General features: G+C 35.3%; 1 protein-coding gene across 1 annotated transcript in view; it reads left to right on the top strand.

Moving 5' to 3' along the window:
- The window catches only part of LOC106867402 (RAD50-interacting protein 1), a 39,492-nt gene extending 21,775 nt beyond the window's left edge, over positions 1–17,717 (top strand). The window contains exons 6-14 of the mRNA XM_014912264.3: positions 735–842; positions 1,552–1,777; positions 4,874–5,011; positions 5,858–6,057; positions 7,466–7,615; positions 10,144–10,301; positions 10,909–11,095; positions 11,837–11,955; positions 15,741–17,717. Coding sequence (XP_014767750.2) covers positions 735–842; positions 1,552–1,777; positions 4,874–5,011; positions 5,858–6,057; positions 7,466–7,615; positions 10,144–10,301; positions 10,909–11,095; positions 11,837–11,955; positions 15,741–15,960 — 1,506 coding nt within the window. The 3' untranslated portion in view covers positions 15,961–17,717. The remainder of the gene's footprint in view (positions 1–734; positions 843–1,551; positions 1,778–4,873; positions 5,012–5,857; positions 6,058–7,465; positions 7,616–10,143; positions 10,302–10,908; positions 11,096–11,836; positions 11,956–15,740) is intronic.
- The last annotated feature ends 209 nt before the right edge of the window (positions 17,718–17,926 follow it).

Raw genomic sequence — 17,926 nt, 5'->3', positions numbered from 1 at the left:
ACAGAAACAGGAAGTAAGAGTGAGAGAAAGTTGTGGTGAAAGAGTACAGCAGGGTTCGCCACCTCCCCTGCCCCAGCCTCGTGGAGCTTTAGGTGTTTTCACTCAATAAACACTCACAACGCCCGGACTGGGAATCGAAACCGCGATTCTATGACCGCGAGTCTGCTGTCCTAACCACTGGGCCATTGCGCCTCCACTTGAAGGATATAGGACTGTGTTAGTAAATGGTTGGTACTCAGTACATCTGGACAAACTGGAATACCACTCAGTCCATGAGTTGAACCCATTACCTTATGACCACAAGCCAGATTCTTTAACCACTAGGCTACATAACATCACATCTAGACAACAACTTATGTATAAGAAAATAAGATGTAAATTTTTTTTTAATTTGGAGATTTTAGCAGGTTTGCTTTGTTGTTTTGAAAATTAATCAAGAAAGATATCCAGTTATTTTTCAAATAAAACAGTTGTTATCTTTTTAAAAGTTTATTGACAGTTATCAAAACTATTAGCAATGAGAATTTATTTTAATTCAATCATTTTTTTTTTTTAACCTCTGAGTGTCTTCTTGTATATTGTATTGACTGCTCACATTTTTAATTAGTTATGAAATTTTGTTAAATTGTATTTGATTAAGGGTTTCAGTTCCTAAATAAGAGACTTATAAACCTGTTAAAAAGAGAAAAAATATTTTTTATGATTCTTTATTTTTTTTGACTTTGCATTTCTAGCCAGAATGGTACTTCACTCAGGTGTTAGCATGGATACGGGATCACTGTGATTTCTTAGAACAGACAATCCAACCACTTTTAGATGAGGAATCAAACTTAGTTGCTCGAGTATGTATATTATTTCTTAACTCTCCTAAAAGATGAAAAACTAATTTTCATGTATTCCCCAATTCTTATGAGAAAAAGAAGCAACCTTTATAGCCAGCAATAAAATTTTTATTTTACTGCTAATCAAAATAATATATAAAAAAAAATTCACTGAAAATTAGTTTTATAAATGTCAATAATTGAAAACTACATTTTCTGGAAAAAACAGTTTTTTGTTTTGCATCCATGCAATACTTATTCTTACATGAAATTTATAGAAAAATATATCCTTCTTTAAAATTTAAAAGACCTAACTGTCAGTTAATGTCTACAATACTGATATTCAAATGTTAAACAATTAAATTTTGTTTTTACACAAAGAATTATCTACTTCAGCCATTCTCAAGAATTCTGTGAAATTTTAATGCAATAATTCAAAATAGTAATTTAATTAACAGATACTATTTGATATCAGTTTTAATCTGCAAGGTGGTGAGCTGGCAGAATTGTTAACACACCGAGCAAAATGCTTACCGGCATTTCATCTGTCCCTACATTCTGAGTTCAAATTCCACCAAGGTCGACTTTGCCTTTCATCCCTTTCAAGGGTCGATAAAATAAGTACCAGTTGAACACTGGGGTTGATGGAATCAACTTACTCACACCCCCGAAATTACTGGCCTAGTGCCAAAATTTGAAACCAATATTAATATCAATTCTTATTTTGTAGGTGGAATTAATGCGAGGTTTGGTTGAATTGGTGCTAGAGAAGATGACTACTGATTTACCTTTAGTAATGTATGATGAGCACCTCTTCACACATCTCATTGATGAAGCTCTCCTCTTTGATAGAGAATTGCAGACTAATTATGCTTACCCGCCAAACCAACCGGGAGCAATGCATGTCTTGTCCCAAGAAGAAGTATTTGAAAGATGGTTGGTTGTTGAAAAGCGCTGTAAGTTTCCTGTTCTTCAAAATTTCTCAAATTTTTATGTGAAATGTTCATTAACCTCCTACATTTAAAAGAAGTACACACATATACGCATGCACACACACACAACAGGCTCTTCTCAGTTTCCATCTACTGGATCCAATCACAAGGCTTTGGTTGGCTCATGGATATAGTGGTAGAGTGCTGTACAGTGGGACTGAACCTGAGGCCACATAATTAGGAAGTCAGCTTCTGAACCATACAGAAACACCTATGCTTGCTGTTTTGAGGAAGAAAGAACATACTGGATAATGGTGTCTATATCTATTAGCCTAGAAAGAAAGATAGGATGGACATAGTGAAATGCCAATGATCATGGATTCTCTTTGAACAAGTTTGATCTAAGGCTAAACAACAGCTACATCATCGTCATCCTTTAACATACGTTTTCTGTGCTGGCATGGGTTGGATGGTTTGACCAGAGCTGGCAAGCAGGAGAGCTGCACCAGGTTCCAGTCTGATTTAGCCTGGTTTCTATGACTAGATGCCCTTCCTAATACCAACCATTTTACTGTGTGTGTTGAGTGCTTTTAATGTGGCACCAGCACATGCACTTTTACATAGCACTGGCACAGGACTCTTGTAGGCCAGTCCACTTCACTAGGGCATGCAGTCTTAGCACTTCTGCTGTGGAGCACAGCAACAATGATAATTTTATAATTATCATTTTACTTGAAATTTTGAGTCTACAAAGGATCCTCTCTGTGTTATTCATTCTGTTAATATCAGCAATCAGCTTTCCTCAAATTATACCCATTTGTCTTAAAAAAGAAGGGCACATTGCATAATGTAGTCCAAGATGTCTTATGTTTGAAAACAGAGATGAGAATGTCTTTGATTAGATGTCAACTCAATCTCAAGTCTGACCTGGGCGGTAAACAACAACAACCAGAAATAGTGAGGATTTGATGAGATAGGTACAGTTGTAGCTGTGTGGTAAGAAGTTTACTTCCCAGCCACATGGTTCTGGGTTCAGTCCTACTGAATAACAAGCATCTTGAGCAAGTGTCTTCTACTATGGCCCTGGTTTGACCAAAGCTTTGTGAGTGAATTTGGTAGATGGAAACTGAAAGAAGCCTGTCATATATATGTATGTGTGTCTCTGTTAGTGTCTGTCACCCACTACTGCTTGACAAGTGTTGGTTTGATTACATCCCTGTAACCTAGCAGTTTTGCTAAGAGACTGATAGAATAAGTACTAGGCTTTGATTACATCCTTGTAACTTAGCAGTTCAGTTTAAGAGACTGATAGAATAAGTACTAAGCAATTCATTTGTCTGTGACCCTTCAAGGCAGTGCCCCAGCATGACTGCAGGCTATTGATTGAAACAAGTAAAAGATAAAAGATAAGACATTGTCATTGTATTAGAAAACTGACAAGCTAAAGAGGGTTGTGTTGTTTGACTTGTTAGAAATAGCAGCTACATCACACCTTACTACTTCAGAAAAGGAAATAATGGATAATATGATTCTAGGTGTACTGTTCCTAGGAAAGGGGTGAGCATAGTTGAAATGCCTGTGACCAATGTGGTCAAATTCCAAGTTAGTCCTGGAATTTGACTACATTATTAGTCTACCTAGAGATATTAATAATTTGCTTTTAGCAAAGAAACACATTTATCATATAGGCACAGGCATAACTGTGTGGTAAGAAGCTTGCTTCCCAACCACATGATTCCAGGTTTAGTTCCATGCAAGACTCCTTGGGCAAGTATTTTCTACTATAGCATTGAGCCTACCAAAGCCTTGTGAATGGATTTGGTTGACAGAAACTAAAACAAGCCTGTCATATGTATGAGTGTGTCTGTTTGTCCCCCACTCTTGCTTGATAACCAGTGTTGGTTTGTTTCTGTCCCTGTAACTTAGCAGTTCAGCAAAAGACACTGATAGATCAAGCTTAAAAAAAAAATATTGGGGTCAATTTGTTCAACTAAAAACTCTTCAATGTGGTGTCCCAATCAAAGCCTTGTGAGTGGATTTGAAAGATGGAAACTAAAAGAAGCTTAGCACATATATATGTGTGTGTGTGTCCCCTGCCACTGCTTGACAACTGGTATTGGTTTGTTTACATCCCTGTAACTTAGCAGTTCAGCAAAAAGAAGGCAATAGGATAAGTACTAGGTTTAAAATATGTGCTGGGGTTGATTTATTCAACTAAATCCTTGAAGATGATGCCTCAGCATGGTCACATTCTGAAAACTGGAATAAGTAAAAGGTAAAAGATAATATTTATTGATGTTGTTCACCAATTTCCACCACTAATGTCAAATTCATATTTCTCTTCAAATCTTTTGGCAATTTGCTGTGCTTGAGAAGACACATCAAGCTAAATGAAATTGTAGTCATGGCCAATGCCAGTGACACGTAAAAGGCACCCAGTACCCTCTGTGGAGTGGTTGGCATTAGGAAGGGCATCAAGCCATAGTAACCAAGCCAAAACAGATTGGAGCCTAGTGCAGCTCTCCAGCATACCAGCTCCAGTCAAACTGTCTAACTCATGCCAGCATGGAAAACAGATGCTAAGTGATGATGAGGATGATGATTGTATATTTACTACAGTATTAATTTATAGGCGTGGCTGTGTGATAAGAAGCTTGATTCCCAGCCACATGGCTCCAGGTTCAGTCCCACTATGTGGAACCTTGGGCAAGTGTCTTCTACAATAGCTTCAGGCCAACTAAAACTTTGTGAGTGGATTTGGTAGAGGGAAACTGAAAGAAGCTTGTCATATATATTTATGTGTGTCTGTGTTTGTGCCCCCACCATCACTTGGCAACTGATGTTGGTGTGCTTATGTCCCTGTAACTTAGCGATGTGGCAAAAGAGACAGATAGAATAAGTACAAAGCTTACAAAGAATAAGTCCTGGGTTTGATTTCTTCAACTAAAACCCTTTAAGGTGGTGCTCCAGCATGGTCACAGTCAAATGACTGAAACAAGTAAAAGAATAAAAGAATATATTTTTATTGATTTTATTAACTTAGGTATTTTTATTGATTTTATTTGCAAACCTGGAATAAGCAATTAAAGTAATTCGTTATAATCTTCTTCCCATTAATAGATGCGATGGAAAAGGTTGATGCCATGATGTCGTCATCATCAGCATGGCTCTCACAATACAGGGATATTGCTGATGTTGACGAATTGAAGGTACCAGAATGTGGAGAGAGTTTTATGACATTAATGCAAACAATTACAGGTAAGAAATAGTTTTATAGCATATTATTTGTGGATAAGAAGCTTGCTTCCTAACCATGTCATCTTGGGTTCAGTCCCAATGCACAGCACCATGGGAAAGCCATGTGAATGGATTTAGTAGACAAACATAAAGAAGGCCATCGTGTATGTCATCATCATCGTTGTTTAACGTCCACTTTCCATGCTGGCATGGGTTGGACGGTTGACTGAAGACTGGCAAGCCAGAAGGTTGTACCAGGCTCTAATCTGATCTGGCAAAGTTTCTACAGCTGGATGCCCTTTCTAACGCCAACCATTCCGAGAGTGTAGTAGGTGCTTTTTACCTGCCACCAGCACGAGGGCCAGTCAGGTGGTACTGGCATCAACCACACTTGAATGGTGCTCTTTACATGCTACCAGCACAGGAGCCAGTCAGGTGGCACTGGCAACAACCACACTCTTTCCCGAACCTCTAATGTAAGCCTTTCTTTCCATAAGAGATGATAATTTTATACAAATTATTATTCTTTTACTGCTTTCAGTCATTGAACTGAGGCAATAGTGGAACATCATTTTCTAGATTGTAATTGACTACATTGACCTCATTGTCTAGTATTTATTTTATTCGCTTTGAGAGATTAAATGGCAGTGGACTAGGGAAGAATTTGAACTCAAAATGCAAAGAGGCATATTTAAACATCTCATAGTATTTTGTCTGATGCCATACCACCTATGCCAACTACATACCATATATAGGTTTTATTTTTTGTTACTTTATTAAGTAAATAAACAGTTTGTATTATGTGATAAAATTTTGTGTTAACTGCCTCCCTACAAATGGTTAAACATTATTTTTCTCTGTCACCAGACCGCTATAAGCATTTACCACAACCACAGCATAAACTGAGATTCCTTGCTCTCCAACAAGAGCTTCTTGAAGATTTTCGAACACGTCTTGTTCAAGTGATGAAGCAAGAAGCACAAAATGTTCTTGGTCAGCAATATTGTTCAATTCTTAATACTGCTTCTTATATTGTGGAAGTTCTTCAGCAATGGAGTGAGTTAGTTGTAAGTATATCTTTTGTATTTCACAAAAATAATTTAACATTAGGTTCCCTTGTATACATATTAACTTGAAGAAAAAATTATGTTTGTGTAACACATAGCACAAGTTTACAATATGTCAGACAATTAATCTCATCTTAAAAGTTTATACTTATAATATTTTATCTACATTACATTTCAATCAGTTTGAATGTCTGATTAATCATGTCTTTTATTCTTAGTTGTGTACATAGAACCTGAATCGATTCCAACCAGTAACTTTTATTTTAGTTTAGTTTAGTTTCCAGTTCAGCCTGTATATATACTGGGTGTGGTGAATAAACTGTCATTGGTTTGGATTTATGCAGTAGTCTCTCTTAATTTAGTGTGTCCTTTGTTATTTCATCAACGAAACCCAATTTTCTGAAATTTCCTTTATGCAAAGTCTTTGTCAGATTATAGGCGCCAGCATGGCTGTGTGGTAAGAAGCTTGTTTCTCAACTACATGGTTCTGGGTTCAGTCCCACTGACTGAAAACACCTTGGGCAAGTGTCTTCTACTATAGCCTCGGGCTCACCAAAACCTTGTGAATGGATTTGGTAGATGGAAACTGAAAGAAGCCAGTCATATCTATCTATCTATATATATATATATATATATATATATATATATATATATATATATATATATATATATATATATATACACATATATATATATATATGTATGCATATGTGTATGTGTGTGTATTATTATGTATGTGTGTCTTTATGTCTCTGTTTGTCCCCACCACTACTTGACAACCAGTGTTGTGTTTACAACCCTGTAACTTAGTGGTTTAGCAAAGAGACTGATAGAATAAGTACCAGGCTTTAAAGAAAAAAGGTATTGGGGTTGATTCATGTGACTAAAACCCTTCAAGGCAGTAGTACCCCAGCATGGCCACAATCAAATGACTGAAACAAGTAAAAGATAAAAGATTGTCTACACTTTACATTTGACTACTGCCAACTCATGGTATATTTTTATGCAACAAACCTCTTCCAATCCCATCAAGCACCTATACATATACAGTCATCTCCCTTCTATCACAGTTTCTAAAAAGCATTTTTTTTTTTTTGTTTTTAGGCATTTTCCTGAACAGCCTTATGGATTTACTTGTAGACAAAAAAAATTCTTTTTTTTCTTTAATGTAAATTTTTTATTCAGCATCTTTATTTTCACTGTATGCCAAAGCAACATAAACTGCCTTAAAACAACACACATACTGATCCTAGTATATCTTTCTAATGCAGCCAAAAAGAATTTTAATATACTCTCTGTTCATGAATTTATTTGAGAAAATAACTAGGTTTTCATTTCGACTCTATACCAGAAATGTTTCCAAGTATCTGTTTATATAATATTGTGCTTTCTTTTTTGTGTTTCTTAGTTCTTCTTGCAGTTACAGTTTTTCAAAAGTGAATATGAGAAAGAAGATCAAATCACTCAACGTTTGGATGACCCACCAATTATGACGACAAGCAACCTTTCTTTTACTGATTACAATACAGCTATGGATTGTTCTATAACGGATTCTAAGGTAACTATACTATGATATATTGATTTCAAATTTTGGCACAAAATTTGATATTAGTTAACTTTCAATTTACCTAAAAAGACTTTTGTATGCATCTGTTAGTTTCTGTGTAGGATCAACACCTGCTTTGTAAAAGTTGTAAAAGTTGTAAAATGTTATCAATTAGAAATAAATAATATCTACTTTTGTTGTTTTCTTCCAAATAAGGGCAGTAGATAGAATCATTAGCATCAAACAAAATGCAGTATTTGTTCTGACTCCTACATTTTGAGTTCAAATCCTGCCAAGATCCACTTTATCATCTTTCTAGAATCATCATCATCATCATCATCATCATTGTTTAACGTCCGCTTTCCATGCTAGCATGGGTTGGACGATTTGACTGAGGACTGGTGAAACCGGATGGCAACACCAGGCTCCAGTCTGATTCGGCAGAGTTTCTACAGCTGGATGCCCTTCCTAACGCCAACCACTCAGAGAGTGTAGTGGGTGCTTTTACGTGTCACCCGCACGAAAACGGCCACGCTCGAAATGGTGTCTTTTATGTGCCACCCGCACAAGCCAGTCCAGGGGCACTGGCAACGATCTCGCTCGAAAATCCTACAGGAGCCAGTCAGGTGGTACTGGCAACGGCCACGCTCAAAATGGTGCATCTCATGTGCCACCCGCACAAGAACCAGTCCAGGGGCACTGGCAACGATCTTACTTGGCTTGCCGGGTCTTCTCACGCACAGCACATTTCCAAAGGTCTCGGTCAGTAGTCATCGCCTCGGTGAGGCCCAATGTACGAAGGTCTTGCCTCACCACCTCAGCCCAGGTCTTCCTGGGCCTACCTCTTCCACGGGTTCCCTCAACTGTTAGGGTGTGGCACTTTTTCACGCAGCTATCCTCCTCCATTCTCACCACATGTCCATACCAGCGCAATCGTCTCTCTTGCACGCCACAACTGATGCTTCTAATGTTCAGCTTTTCTCTCAAGATACTTACACTCTGACGGGTATTCACATTGACATTACACATCCAACGGAGCATACTGGCTTCATTCCTTGCGAGCTTACGTATGTCCTCAGCAGTTACAGCCCATGTTTCACTGCCATGTAGCATGGTTGTTCGTACGCATGCGTCATACAGTCTGCCTTTTACTCTGAGTGAGAGTCACTTTGTCACCAGCAGGGGTAAGAGCTCTCTAAACTTTGCCCAGGCTATTCTTATTCTAGCAGCTACACTTTCAGCGCACCCACCCCCACTACTAACTTGGTCTCCCAGATAGCGGAAGCTAAGATAAAGTACTACTCAAATACCAGGGCTGAGTTACTCGACTCATTTCTCCTTGTAAATTCATGACCTTGTGACTATGTTGGAAATTATATTTTTCCAAGCAATGACAGAGGATTGGTAGAATCTATAGAGCATATTACTTTACAGTAGGAGTCCCCAGCGACCAGGTTGTGGACCAGTGTCAGGCTATGAATCATTTGGTACCAGGTCATGCGGAAAAAATTTATTTAAAATTTTTATTTCTATTTTATTGACTATTGCAGTCTGCTGAGAGTATTGTTACCTTATATATGTAATAATTAAATTATGTATTATGCATTTTATTGTGTTTTATGGACATGACCTCCACCCCAGCCTGTAGAAAAATTCTCTTGCATAAAGCCAGTCTATGGGGCAAAAAGAACTGAGGACTGCCGCTTTACATTATTTAGTTGTATCTCTTAACATTCTGGTTTCTTTGACTTTCACCCATTTTTAGCTTTAACTTCTGCACTACTCAGGACATTGAGTGGCAAACCCCCTCCTCTGGATTCAGTTGGCTGCTACTTTTCACATCCATTCCACAGAATATTGACTATCTTAAGGTCATCTTGAAATGTCTACCACAAAGTGAGCTTTGGACTACCCTTTTTAATCTTGCTTTTCAGGTAGTAGCCAAGTCGTGATTATTTTTTGATCAGCTTGACAGAGAATATGGCCAGCTAGGTGGAATTGGTGCTCTGCTACAATCTTTTGCAGTGGTTGTAACTTCAGTCTTCTCAGAATCTTCTCATTTGTTGTTCTGAGAGTTGACTCTCAAGGTTATTTCTGAGACACCTTTGATAAATAATGAAATCGATATAACTAAACATTTTGTGGACTGCTTCGTTCTGAAGATAGGCCTTTGCACCCAAAATATAAAGGTTTTTTGTAAAACTTTCTGTATTGTTAGAAGCCTTCTTTATTTCCCTTTTCTTTTTCTACTAGAATATGTTTAGTTTTCTATCTGTCCTTACTATGCTCTTCTAAGTTTTGCTGGCTTAAATTGCAGTAGGCAAAACAATGGAATTATATAGACAAAATTTTACATCAGTATTAATGTTTGAGAAACTGGACATAGACTGCAGCATTGGGAAGGCGGCAGCAGTGTTCCAGTTTATGTATTCATCCATCTAGGGTCAGTAGAATAAGTTCAGGTTGATTTCATTCATTATGTCCTCCAAAATTTGTGACCTTGTATCAAAGTTTAAAAATCATTATTTTCTTCCAAACAGGCTATACTAGAGTCTCAGTTTTTAATTTCTTTAGAAGAGACTGTTTTCGATGATATGATTGATTTATTTGAGAGGCTTAAAAGCGACATGCTGAAGACTGTTATTACATATGTTTTTACTGATGTGAAAGCTAGAAGTCAACCATACCGCAAAGACAGGTAAGACAAATGTTTAAATGCTGCTCTTAGTTTATTTCTTCTTATTTCTGTGTCAAGCTAATTGCTGTGTGGGGCGGGGGATATCAAAAGAGAAACATTTTCTTTTTATTGCTTTTTGCCTTTGTTTTTCTTGTGCCTTTATTTTTTATTATTATTTTTATATTTTACTTGTTTCGGTCATTGGATTGTGGCCATGCTAGAGCACTGCCTTCAAGGGTTTTAGCCAAATAAATCAACCCCAATATTATGATGTAAACAAATCCACACTGGTTGTTAAGCAGTGGTAGGGGACTAACACAAGACAAACATAAAGACATACTCACATAGATGTATGTATGCATGTACACACACGCACAGTTATACATACATGTACAATGGGCTTCTTTCAGTTTCCATCTACTAAATCTACTCACAGTGCTTTGGTCAGTCCTGGGCTATAATAGAAGACACTTGCCCAAGGTATCATGTGGTGAAGCCAAACCTGAGACCCCATGGCTAGGAAACAAGCTTGTAACCACACAGCCATATCTGTGCTTACCAGTCCTTGTTGATTAAGAAACGTATTTTAGACTGTTTCTATGACATAGATTTCTTATTTTATTTACAGATGGATAACTTTACCTTCTCAACAAGATGTCCAAGGGGGAGTCCAAGGTTTGTCTCCTACAGCTTGTGAAATGTTTCTCATTCTGAAAAGTCACCTTCAAACAGTAGAAAGTCTTATAAGTAAACATTTATTCAACCAATTCTGGCAACGTTTAGCTGAAAAATTAAACAAATTTATATTTGATGAGGTAAGATCATTATTGATTTTTACTATTGATTTTGAAACTGTCTTAAAAATTCAAATAAATAGTGCCAGCAGCTATGGAATGAATTAGCCATTACATGTCCAGTCCATGTCTGTATGGAACATAGACATTAAACACTTAGGATGATGATGTGTTGTAAAGATGTTAATGAGCTGGCAGAATCATTAGCACACTGGACAAAATGTTTAACAATATTTCATCCATCTTTGTCCTGAGTTCAAATTCCACCAAGGTGAACTTCGACTTTTGTCCTTTCAGGGTCAATAGAATAAGTGCCAGCTGAGCACTGGGGTCACTAATCAACTAGCCCCCTCTCCCAAAATTGCTGATCTTGTGCCTAATTTTGAAACCGGTCACATCTCATTTTATTTTCATCTCTATCATTTCATCATCATTGTCATCACCCATTCAGTATTCAATATTTTTCCATGTTATTGATTGAATGCATCTCCATTTATACATCCTTTCATTTGTGTCCATTTCTTGTGAGATTTCAAATGCTTGCTGAAAATAAATAAAATTGAAGTGTGACAGGTTTCTTCATACATAGATATTCTATTTGTAATGAAATTAAAAATTCTGAAATTTTAAAACTTCAAAAACAGTTTTTAAATCTGTTGTTTACAGCAGTTAAATTCTTTTGGAAAAAAAAATTAAAGTAATATTTGTTGATTTTTATTAAAATGATTTATATTGACTGAATTTTGAATTCATATTTTTCAGGTTATATTAGCCAATCATTTTAGCGATGGTGGTGCTTCCCAACTGGAGTTTGATCTAACTCGAAATCTTTTTCCTCTATTTGGAGATTACACAAAAAAGCCAGACGCATATTTTCGACAGTATGTTTTTAATGTCATTTATGTGATTTTGTGTGTGTGTGTGTTTATGCACATGTATGTGTTTGTTTTCTCTTTGTTTCTTACTTGGTAATGATAAGAATTCACTATTCAACATTATATATGGTCTTGAAATGTAGGAACCTTGTGATTTTAACATTTAGAATTATGCTAAATAAAATGTAGGTATCTCCTTTGAAGTTGGTAATGCCAGTGCTAACTGTTTTAATAACAAGTGTTCTAAAAAGGGGATGTCTTAATTCTATTGGCTAATTTATGAAAGAGATTTGACTGTATCAGTATGGATGTGTGATGTGGATGGATGATGTACTGTCACATGTTGTCAGTCAAGGGTTTGGGAACAAAATGATGTCAGATCTCTTGGTGTTTGGCATTACAGATGAAATGGCAAATGATTGATACAAAAAGAGATATGATATATGGCAACTGAACTCATTCCAATCTGTGCAAACATAGAAAAATTGGTATTTAAATGCTGATAACTGCATGTAGACCTTGGCAAAAAGGAAGGGGAAGAAGAGAGAAAGTGCATATGATGTTGCACACCATTTTATGATGTGCAACACTATTAATAACCAGTGTAAGAGATGGTTACAGAAAAGAAAAATGGAATCGAACCATTTGTAGTCTTCATTAAAGACAATGTGGTTCCAAACTAAATCATCTCCAACTTTAACACAGACAAAAATAATTTGCATGATCTCTTAGATGCATAGCGCAATGAAGTGCTCCTTTTGAAAATGCAATGAGAGCTGACAAAAGGCAACACCCAGTGAGATTGAACCCAAAACTATGAAGTTGGGAAGCAAACTTCTTAATCACAAAGCCATGCCTGTACCTACCATATTTGAAAAAAATGCGCTGAAATCACAGAGAAAAAGAAAAATTATTTTGAAACATAGAAACTCTATCTCTGCATTCATTTAATTGTTCTGTCTGAAAGAAGCCCATTGTACATGTATGTATAACTGTGTGTGTGTGTACATGCATAAAAATGGAATTTAAGAGAGGTTCTTGTTAGGGATAAGGTGACTAATAGTTTTCCTTTAGTATGTGAACATGGCTTTCAACCTGTCACATCCCTGAAAGTCAGACTCTCTTCCATGTATGTGTCCTTGCTCAGGTTTTTTGCCTAATGAACAGTTTTTTTTTCTTCCAGTTGATATAATGTAACTCTTTCACATGTGAAACAAGTTGAGAGTTCTTTTCTTCTTCACTGGAATCTAGTGGGTTATATTTTATTGGTCTAGTACTCAACCCCCATATTACAATTAAAGTTACAGTTACAGCAGTTCTACAGAGTAGGGAAAATCTAGCCAAGAGGTTTTCATTTCAAGTATTCATATAAACACTGCTTGTGCCTGCAGTCACAACAGTTGACTAACTGTTAAATAGACCAATCTACCTGACTTAATTAGGTTCCACAGAGTATGAACAGCTCATTGTTCCAAGTAGTGGTATCACTGTTAATTTGATAAGTTATTTGTTAGCCTTTAGTGCTAGGTTCTTTGAAGGAAAAAACTACCAGTGTTAAGTCCAGCACCCTATCCAGGGTGATGTTTGTCTCTGTTGTAGGGAATTAGTAATAATGAGACACCCCTCCCACATGACAAATGGAATGACCTAGTCACTCTAAATACAAGAATACATGTTAGACTGTCTTGAGAGTTGTGTCTTACAGAGCTAACAGTGATACTGCAGTAACCGAAGTGGGTGTATTGATATACCGATATATAAAGGATATAGCATTGACTACGCAAGTTACAACAGCGGTGACGAGGAATTAATAAACTTGGCAAGGATAAACCAATTCACATGGAGTTAATAGAAACTCGAAGAGGAGTTAATAAACTCACAAAGTTGGTGTACAAATTTTACGAAAAATTGTAAAAATTATGGAAAATTTGTTGGCCAGTTTGCTCAAGTTGCAATAACCACAACAACAGCAGCAGCTATAACTGCAAGTGCAACAACAAAAGCAACAGCAACAACAAATAATATTGCAGCAGCAAATGCTGCAATTACTGAAGTTGTCAGAAAAGGTGTTCTCAGCAGATTATGTCGTGAACACCATAAGAGTTCAAATACAAACCTGACAAAGATGTTACTTCCGAAGCATACTACAGAAAATACGAGCAAATCTTCAAGAAAAAATGTAAAGGTGGGAATGACGAGATGAAAACATGCTTAATCTTCAGAAAACTGGTGGCAACAGAACATGAACGATACAGTAATTATGTACTTCTAAGAAAACCTTCGGACATGGATTTTAATGTGACAATTGTGCAAAATTTTCAGTGAAAAAAGCTCATAGACATGTTAGAAGTGTCTGAACATAGAGAAATACAACGAAGAAGGCTTTATCACATATGCTGGTAGAGTAAGCAGGGAATGCGAGAAGTTTAAGCTAGATAAATTAACTCCAGATATGTTCAAATGCCTGATTTTTACACAAGAGCTAACTGCCAAAAAGGATGCAGAAGTCAGGACTAGAATTCTTGCAAAACTGGAGCAAAACCAGGATGTAACCCTGCAAAAAGTGTTTGAAGGATGTGAAAGAATACTGAAATTAAGACACAACACAGAGGAAATTGAACATAAAGATTGTTTCCGAGTAAAACCAGTGCAGAATAGTCTGAATAGAGATAAAATGTTTATGAATAATACAACAAGCATCAAGATACTAAACCCATGTTTTGCAAGTGGTGGTGTGCACCTGAGGAAAAATTGTTCATTTAAGAAAGCAGAGCGCTTTCGTTGTGGTAGTACAGGACATATAAAGATGCACTGTAGAACAAAGATGACAAGACGATGGAACAAAGGTAAAAAATAAATAGTTTGTCATTGAAAAAAGAGGGTAATACAACAAACAGAAAATTCGTACATGTGAAAATTTAAAATACAAGTGTAAAATTGAAGTCTAACACCATTAGTGACATGACTTTTATAAACGAAAAAATGTAGAAACCTATTGGTAAACCGAAATTAATTAAATCTAAAAAGGAAGTACATGGTGTTACTGGTAAAAGATATTTTATCGGTGGATGCCTATGTAATGTAACATTTCGAAGTCGAATGACAAAGGCTAAGATATATGTATTAAAGCATTCACTTAATTTATTTGGCACAGAGTGGATACTATTCAATGTATGGAATAAGCCTATAAATGTTTTTGTGTAGAAATATATTCACCTCAGTTAAAGGTTCAAATGCGGCTGAGAAACTGAAACAAAAAAATCGCAGTTACATGACAACAGTATCTGCCATGACTATGATTTCACTTGGCTTGACGGGTCTTCTTCTCAAGCAAGGCATATTGCCAAAGGTCTTGGTCATTTGTCATTGCCGCTGTGAGGCTCAACACTCAAAAGATGCTTTTTACATGTCACTAGCATGGGTGCCAGTTACTGGGAAAAGGGAAAATGACTTAGTTCTTACCTTATTATTGGTAATAGTGTTTTGTTACTATTAGTTGTTGTGGTAACGATGGTTGTATATTTTCACAAGGCGGTGAGCTGGCAAAATCGTTAGTATGCCAGGCAAAATGCTTAGTGGCATGTCATCAGTTTTAACATTCTGAGTTCAAATTCTTCCAAGGTCGACTTTGCCTTTCATCCTTTCAGGGTCGATAAAATAAGTACCAGTTAAGCACTGGCGTCAATATAACCAACTTACTCCCTATCCCCAAATTACTGGCCTTGTACCAAAATTTGAAATCAGTATTTACTATTGAGTTTATTTTATTTAAATTTCTTTTTCATTTTCAGACTCAAAGAAGCCTGTATTTTATTGAACTTGAAAGTTGGATCTGCCTTACTCTTGAAAGATGTTTTAGAAGGTGATACTCATTCTGACAAAGCCAATGCTGATCCAAATTCTACAGTGATTGATCCAAAATCTTCATTATATGAAATTGGTATATTTAAGTTGACCCCGGCTAAATCCCTAACAATTATTAACCTCAGAACCAATTTGACTTTAGGATAAATATATGTATGGTTTTATATATATATATATATATATATATGCACACACCTATACAAATATGTGTGTATGTGCCATCTCCCCTCTCTGTCATATATATATATATATATATATATATATATATATATATATACATACATACACACACACACACACATATACACATCATATTTAACAGAAAATGAATGAGAACAAATTAGTCACTATTTTCTTACTAAAATTCACCATAAGAATTATGATATATGATTTGAAACTTATCAGCTAAAATTCAATAATTTATCAATATTGCCTGGCTGTAAGTAGCTGCTAAATTTTTGCAAATCATTACTTTATTTCAACTGGAAAGTTTGTGTGGTGCACTGTTAGCTATATGAGATCTTCCAATATTGTTGAAAATTGAAGCTTATTTGTAATTGTAATATCAGTATTGTTTTACTTACTCCCAAGATAAGGGAAAGTCAGAAAAGACCCTTTAAAATATATATGCTGCTGTATAACACACTTTTTTTTAAAAATGAAAATGTGTGCAAAAAGACATTTACTTCAAATATTTATTTGCTAAGTACAATTTATTCATTCAGAAATTGCACTTGATACTGCTGGCAAGTTTTATACCATTGTGTGTCGTGTTCACTGACAAGTAAAATATTTTTGAAAGACAATCAAAACAAAAGTCCAATATTTCAGGCTTCTGAGAACAAATACTCGAACCCTTTTGTGATAAATCTTGTTATAAATTATAATATTGTTATATGTTAGTATATTGTTATACGTTACAATATTGCTATATGTTACATTATTGCTATATGTTACAATATTGTTATCTACTACAATGTTGCTATATGGTACAATATTGTTATGTTAGAATATTATACATTACAATATTGTTATTAGTTACAGTATTGTTGTACATAGCATTATTGCTATATGTTATAATATTGTTATATGCTACAATATTGCTATATGTTGCAATATTGTTATACATTACAACAATTGTTATTAGTTACTTGCAATATTGTTATACATTACAATATTGTTATTCATTACAATATTGTTATGTTACAATATTATTAAATGCTACAATATTATATATTGTAATTGCAATATTCTTATATATATATATATATATATATATATATATATATATAAAACAACATTGTTATACATTGCAATATTGTTATTACAATATTATTAAATGCTACAATATTATATATTATAATTATAATATTATATATATATGTTGTTATAATTCCTAAATTGACCAGGTAGAGAGCCATTGCCTGGCGAATTATATCTCTGTTGCTTGTTTATCTTATTATTGGACAAAATGTATGGTAAAGCAACAGGCATTACAACTTTTTCAGTTTCAAAGAAAATGGGGATTTTGCTGCAGACCAGACATGACCAATATATGAGCAATGGACAGCCATAAAGCTGATTATGCTACAAACTTGGTGAGATGTCTGACAACGAGATTAGGCTAATACCCAAATATAGGTATCCTAATGAGAATATTATCAGTTGATAGTAAGTATCCAACTGATTTGACAAAATATGTCGAAATATACAGGTTGAAAGAAACCAAGAAAACAAAATTCAATAAGTCATAATGATTCAGTATTTAAAGATAATTTTCTTTAAATGTTATATGAGAATGATATTCTTTATCAAGAATAAATACATGTGATTCAGATTACAAATGGATACAAAAATGAAATATTTAAATTGTAAAATATAATTAATTAAATATGTTCAGAAAATTCTTTGAATTAAGAATATTTATTCTCTTTAGAGTGATGTTAAGTTCCATAGTTGTCTAAGTGGTTTTAATATATTTCTGCCAAATATGGTATAATTATGTTTTTATAACAGTTGAAATACAACAGAATTTATAGAAGCCGGTTCTGCAACTATTCAAACCACTAAATATGTCTAGAAGTATTTATGATGACAGGAAGATCCAAATGAT

Source organism: Octopus bimaculoides, chromosome 2, assembly GCF_046866305.1.
Source record: "Octopus bimaculoides isolate indiv1 chromosome 2, ASM4686630v1, whole genome shotgun sequence".
In the NCBI taxonomy this organism is placed as follows: Eukaryota; Metazoa; Mollusca; class Cephalopoda; order Octopoda; family Octopodidae; genus Octopus; species Octopus bimaculoides.
The sequence above is the reverse complement of the archived record's forward strand: the minus strand, read 5'-3'. Positions and strand labels throughout refer to the sequence as shown.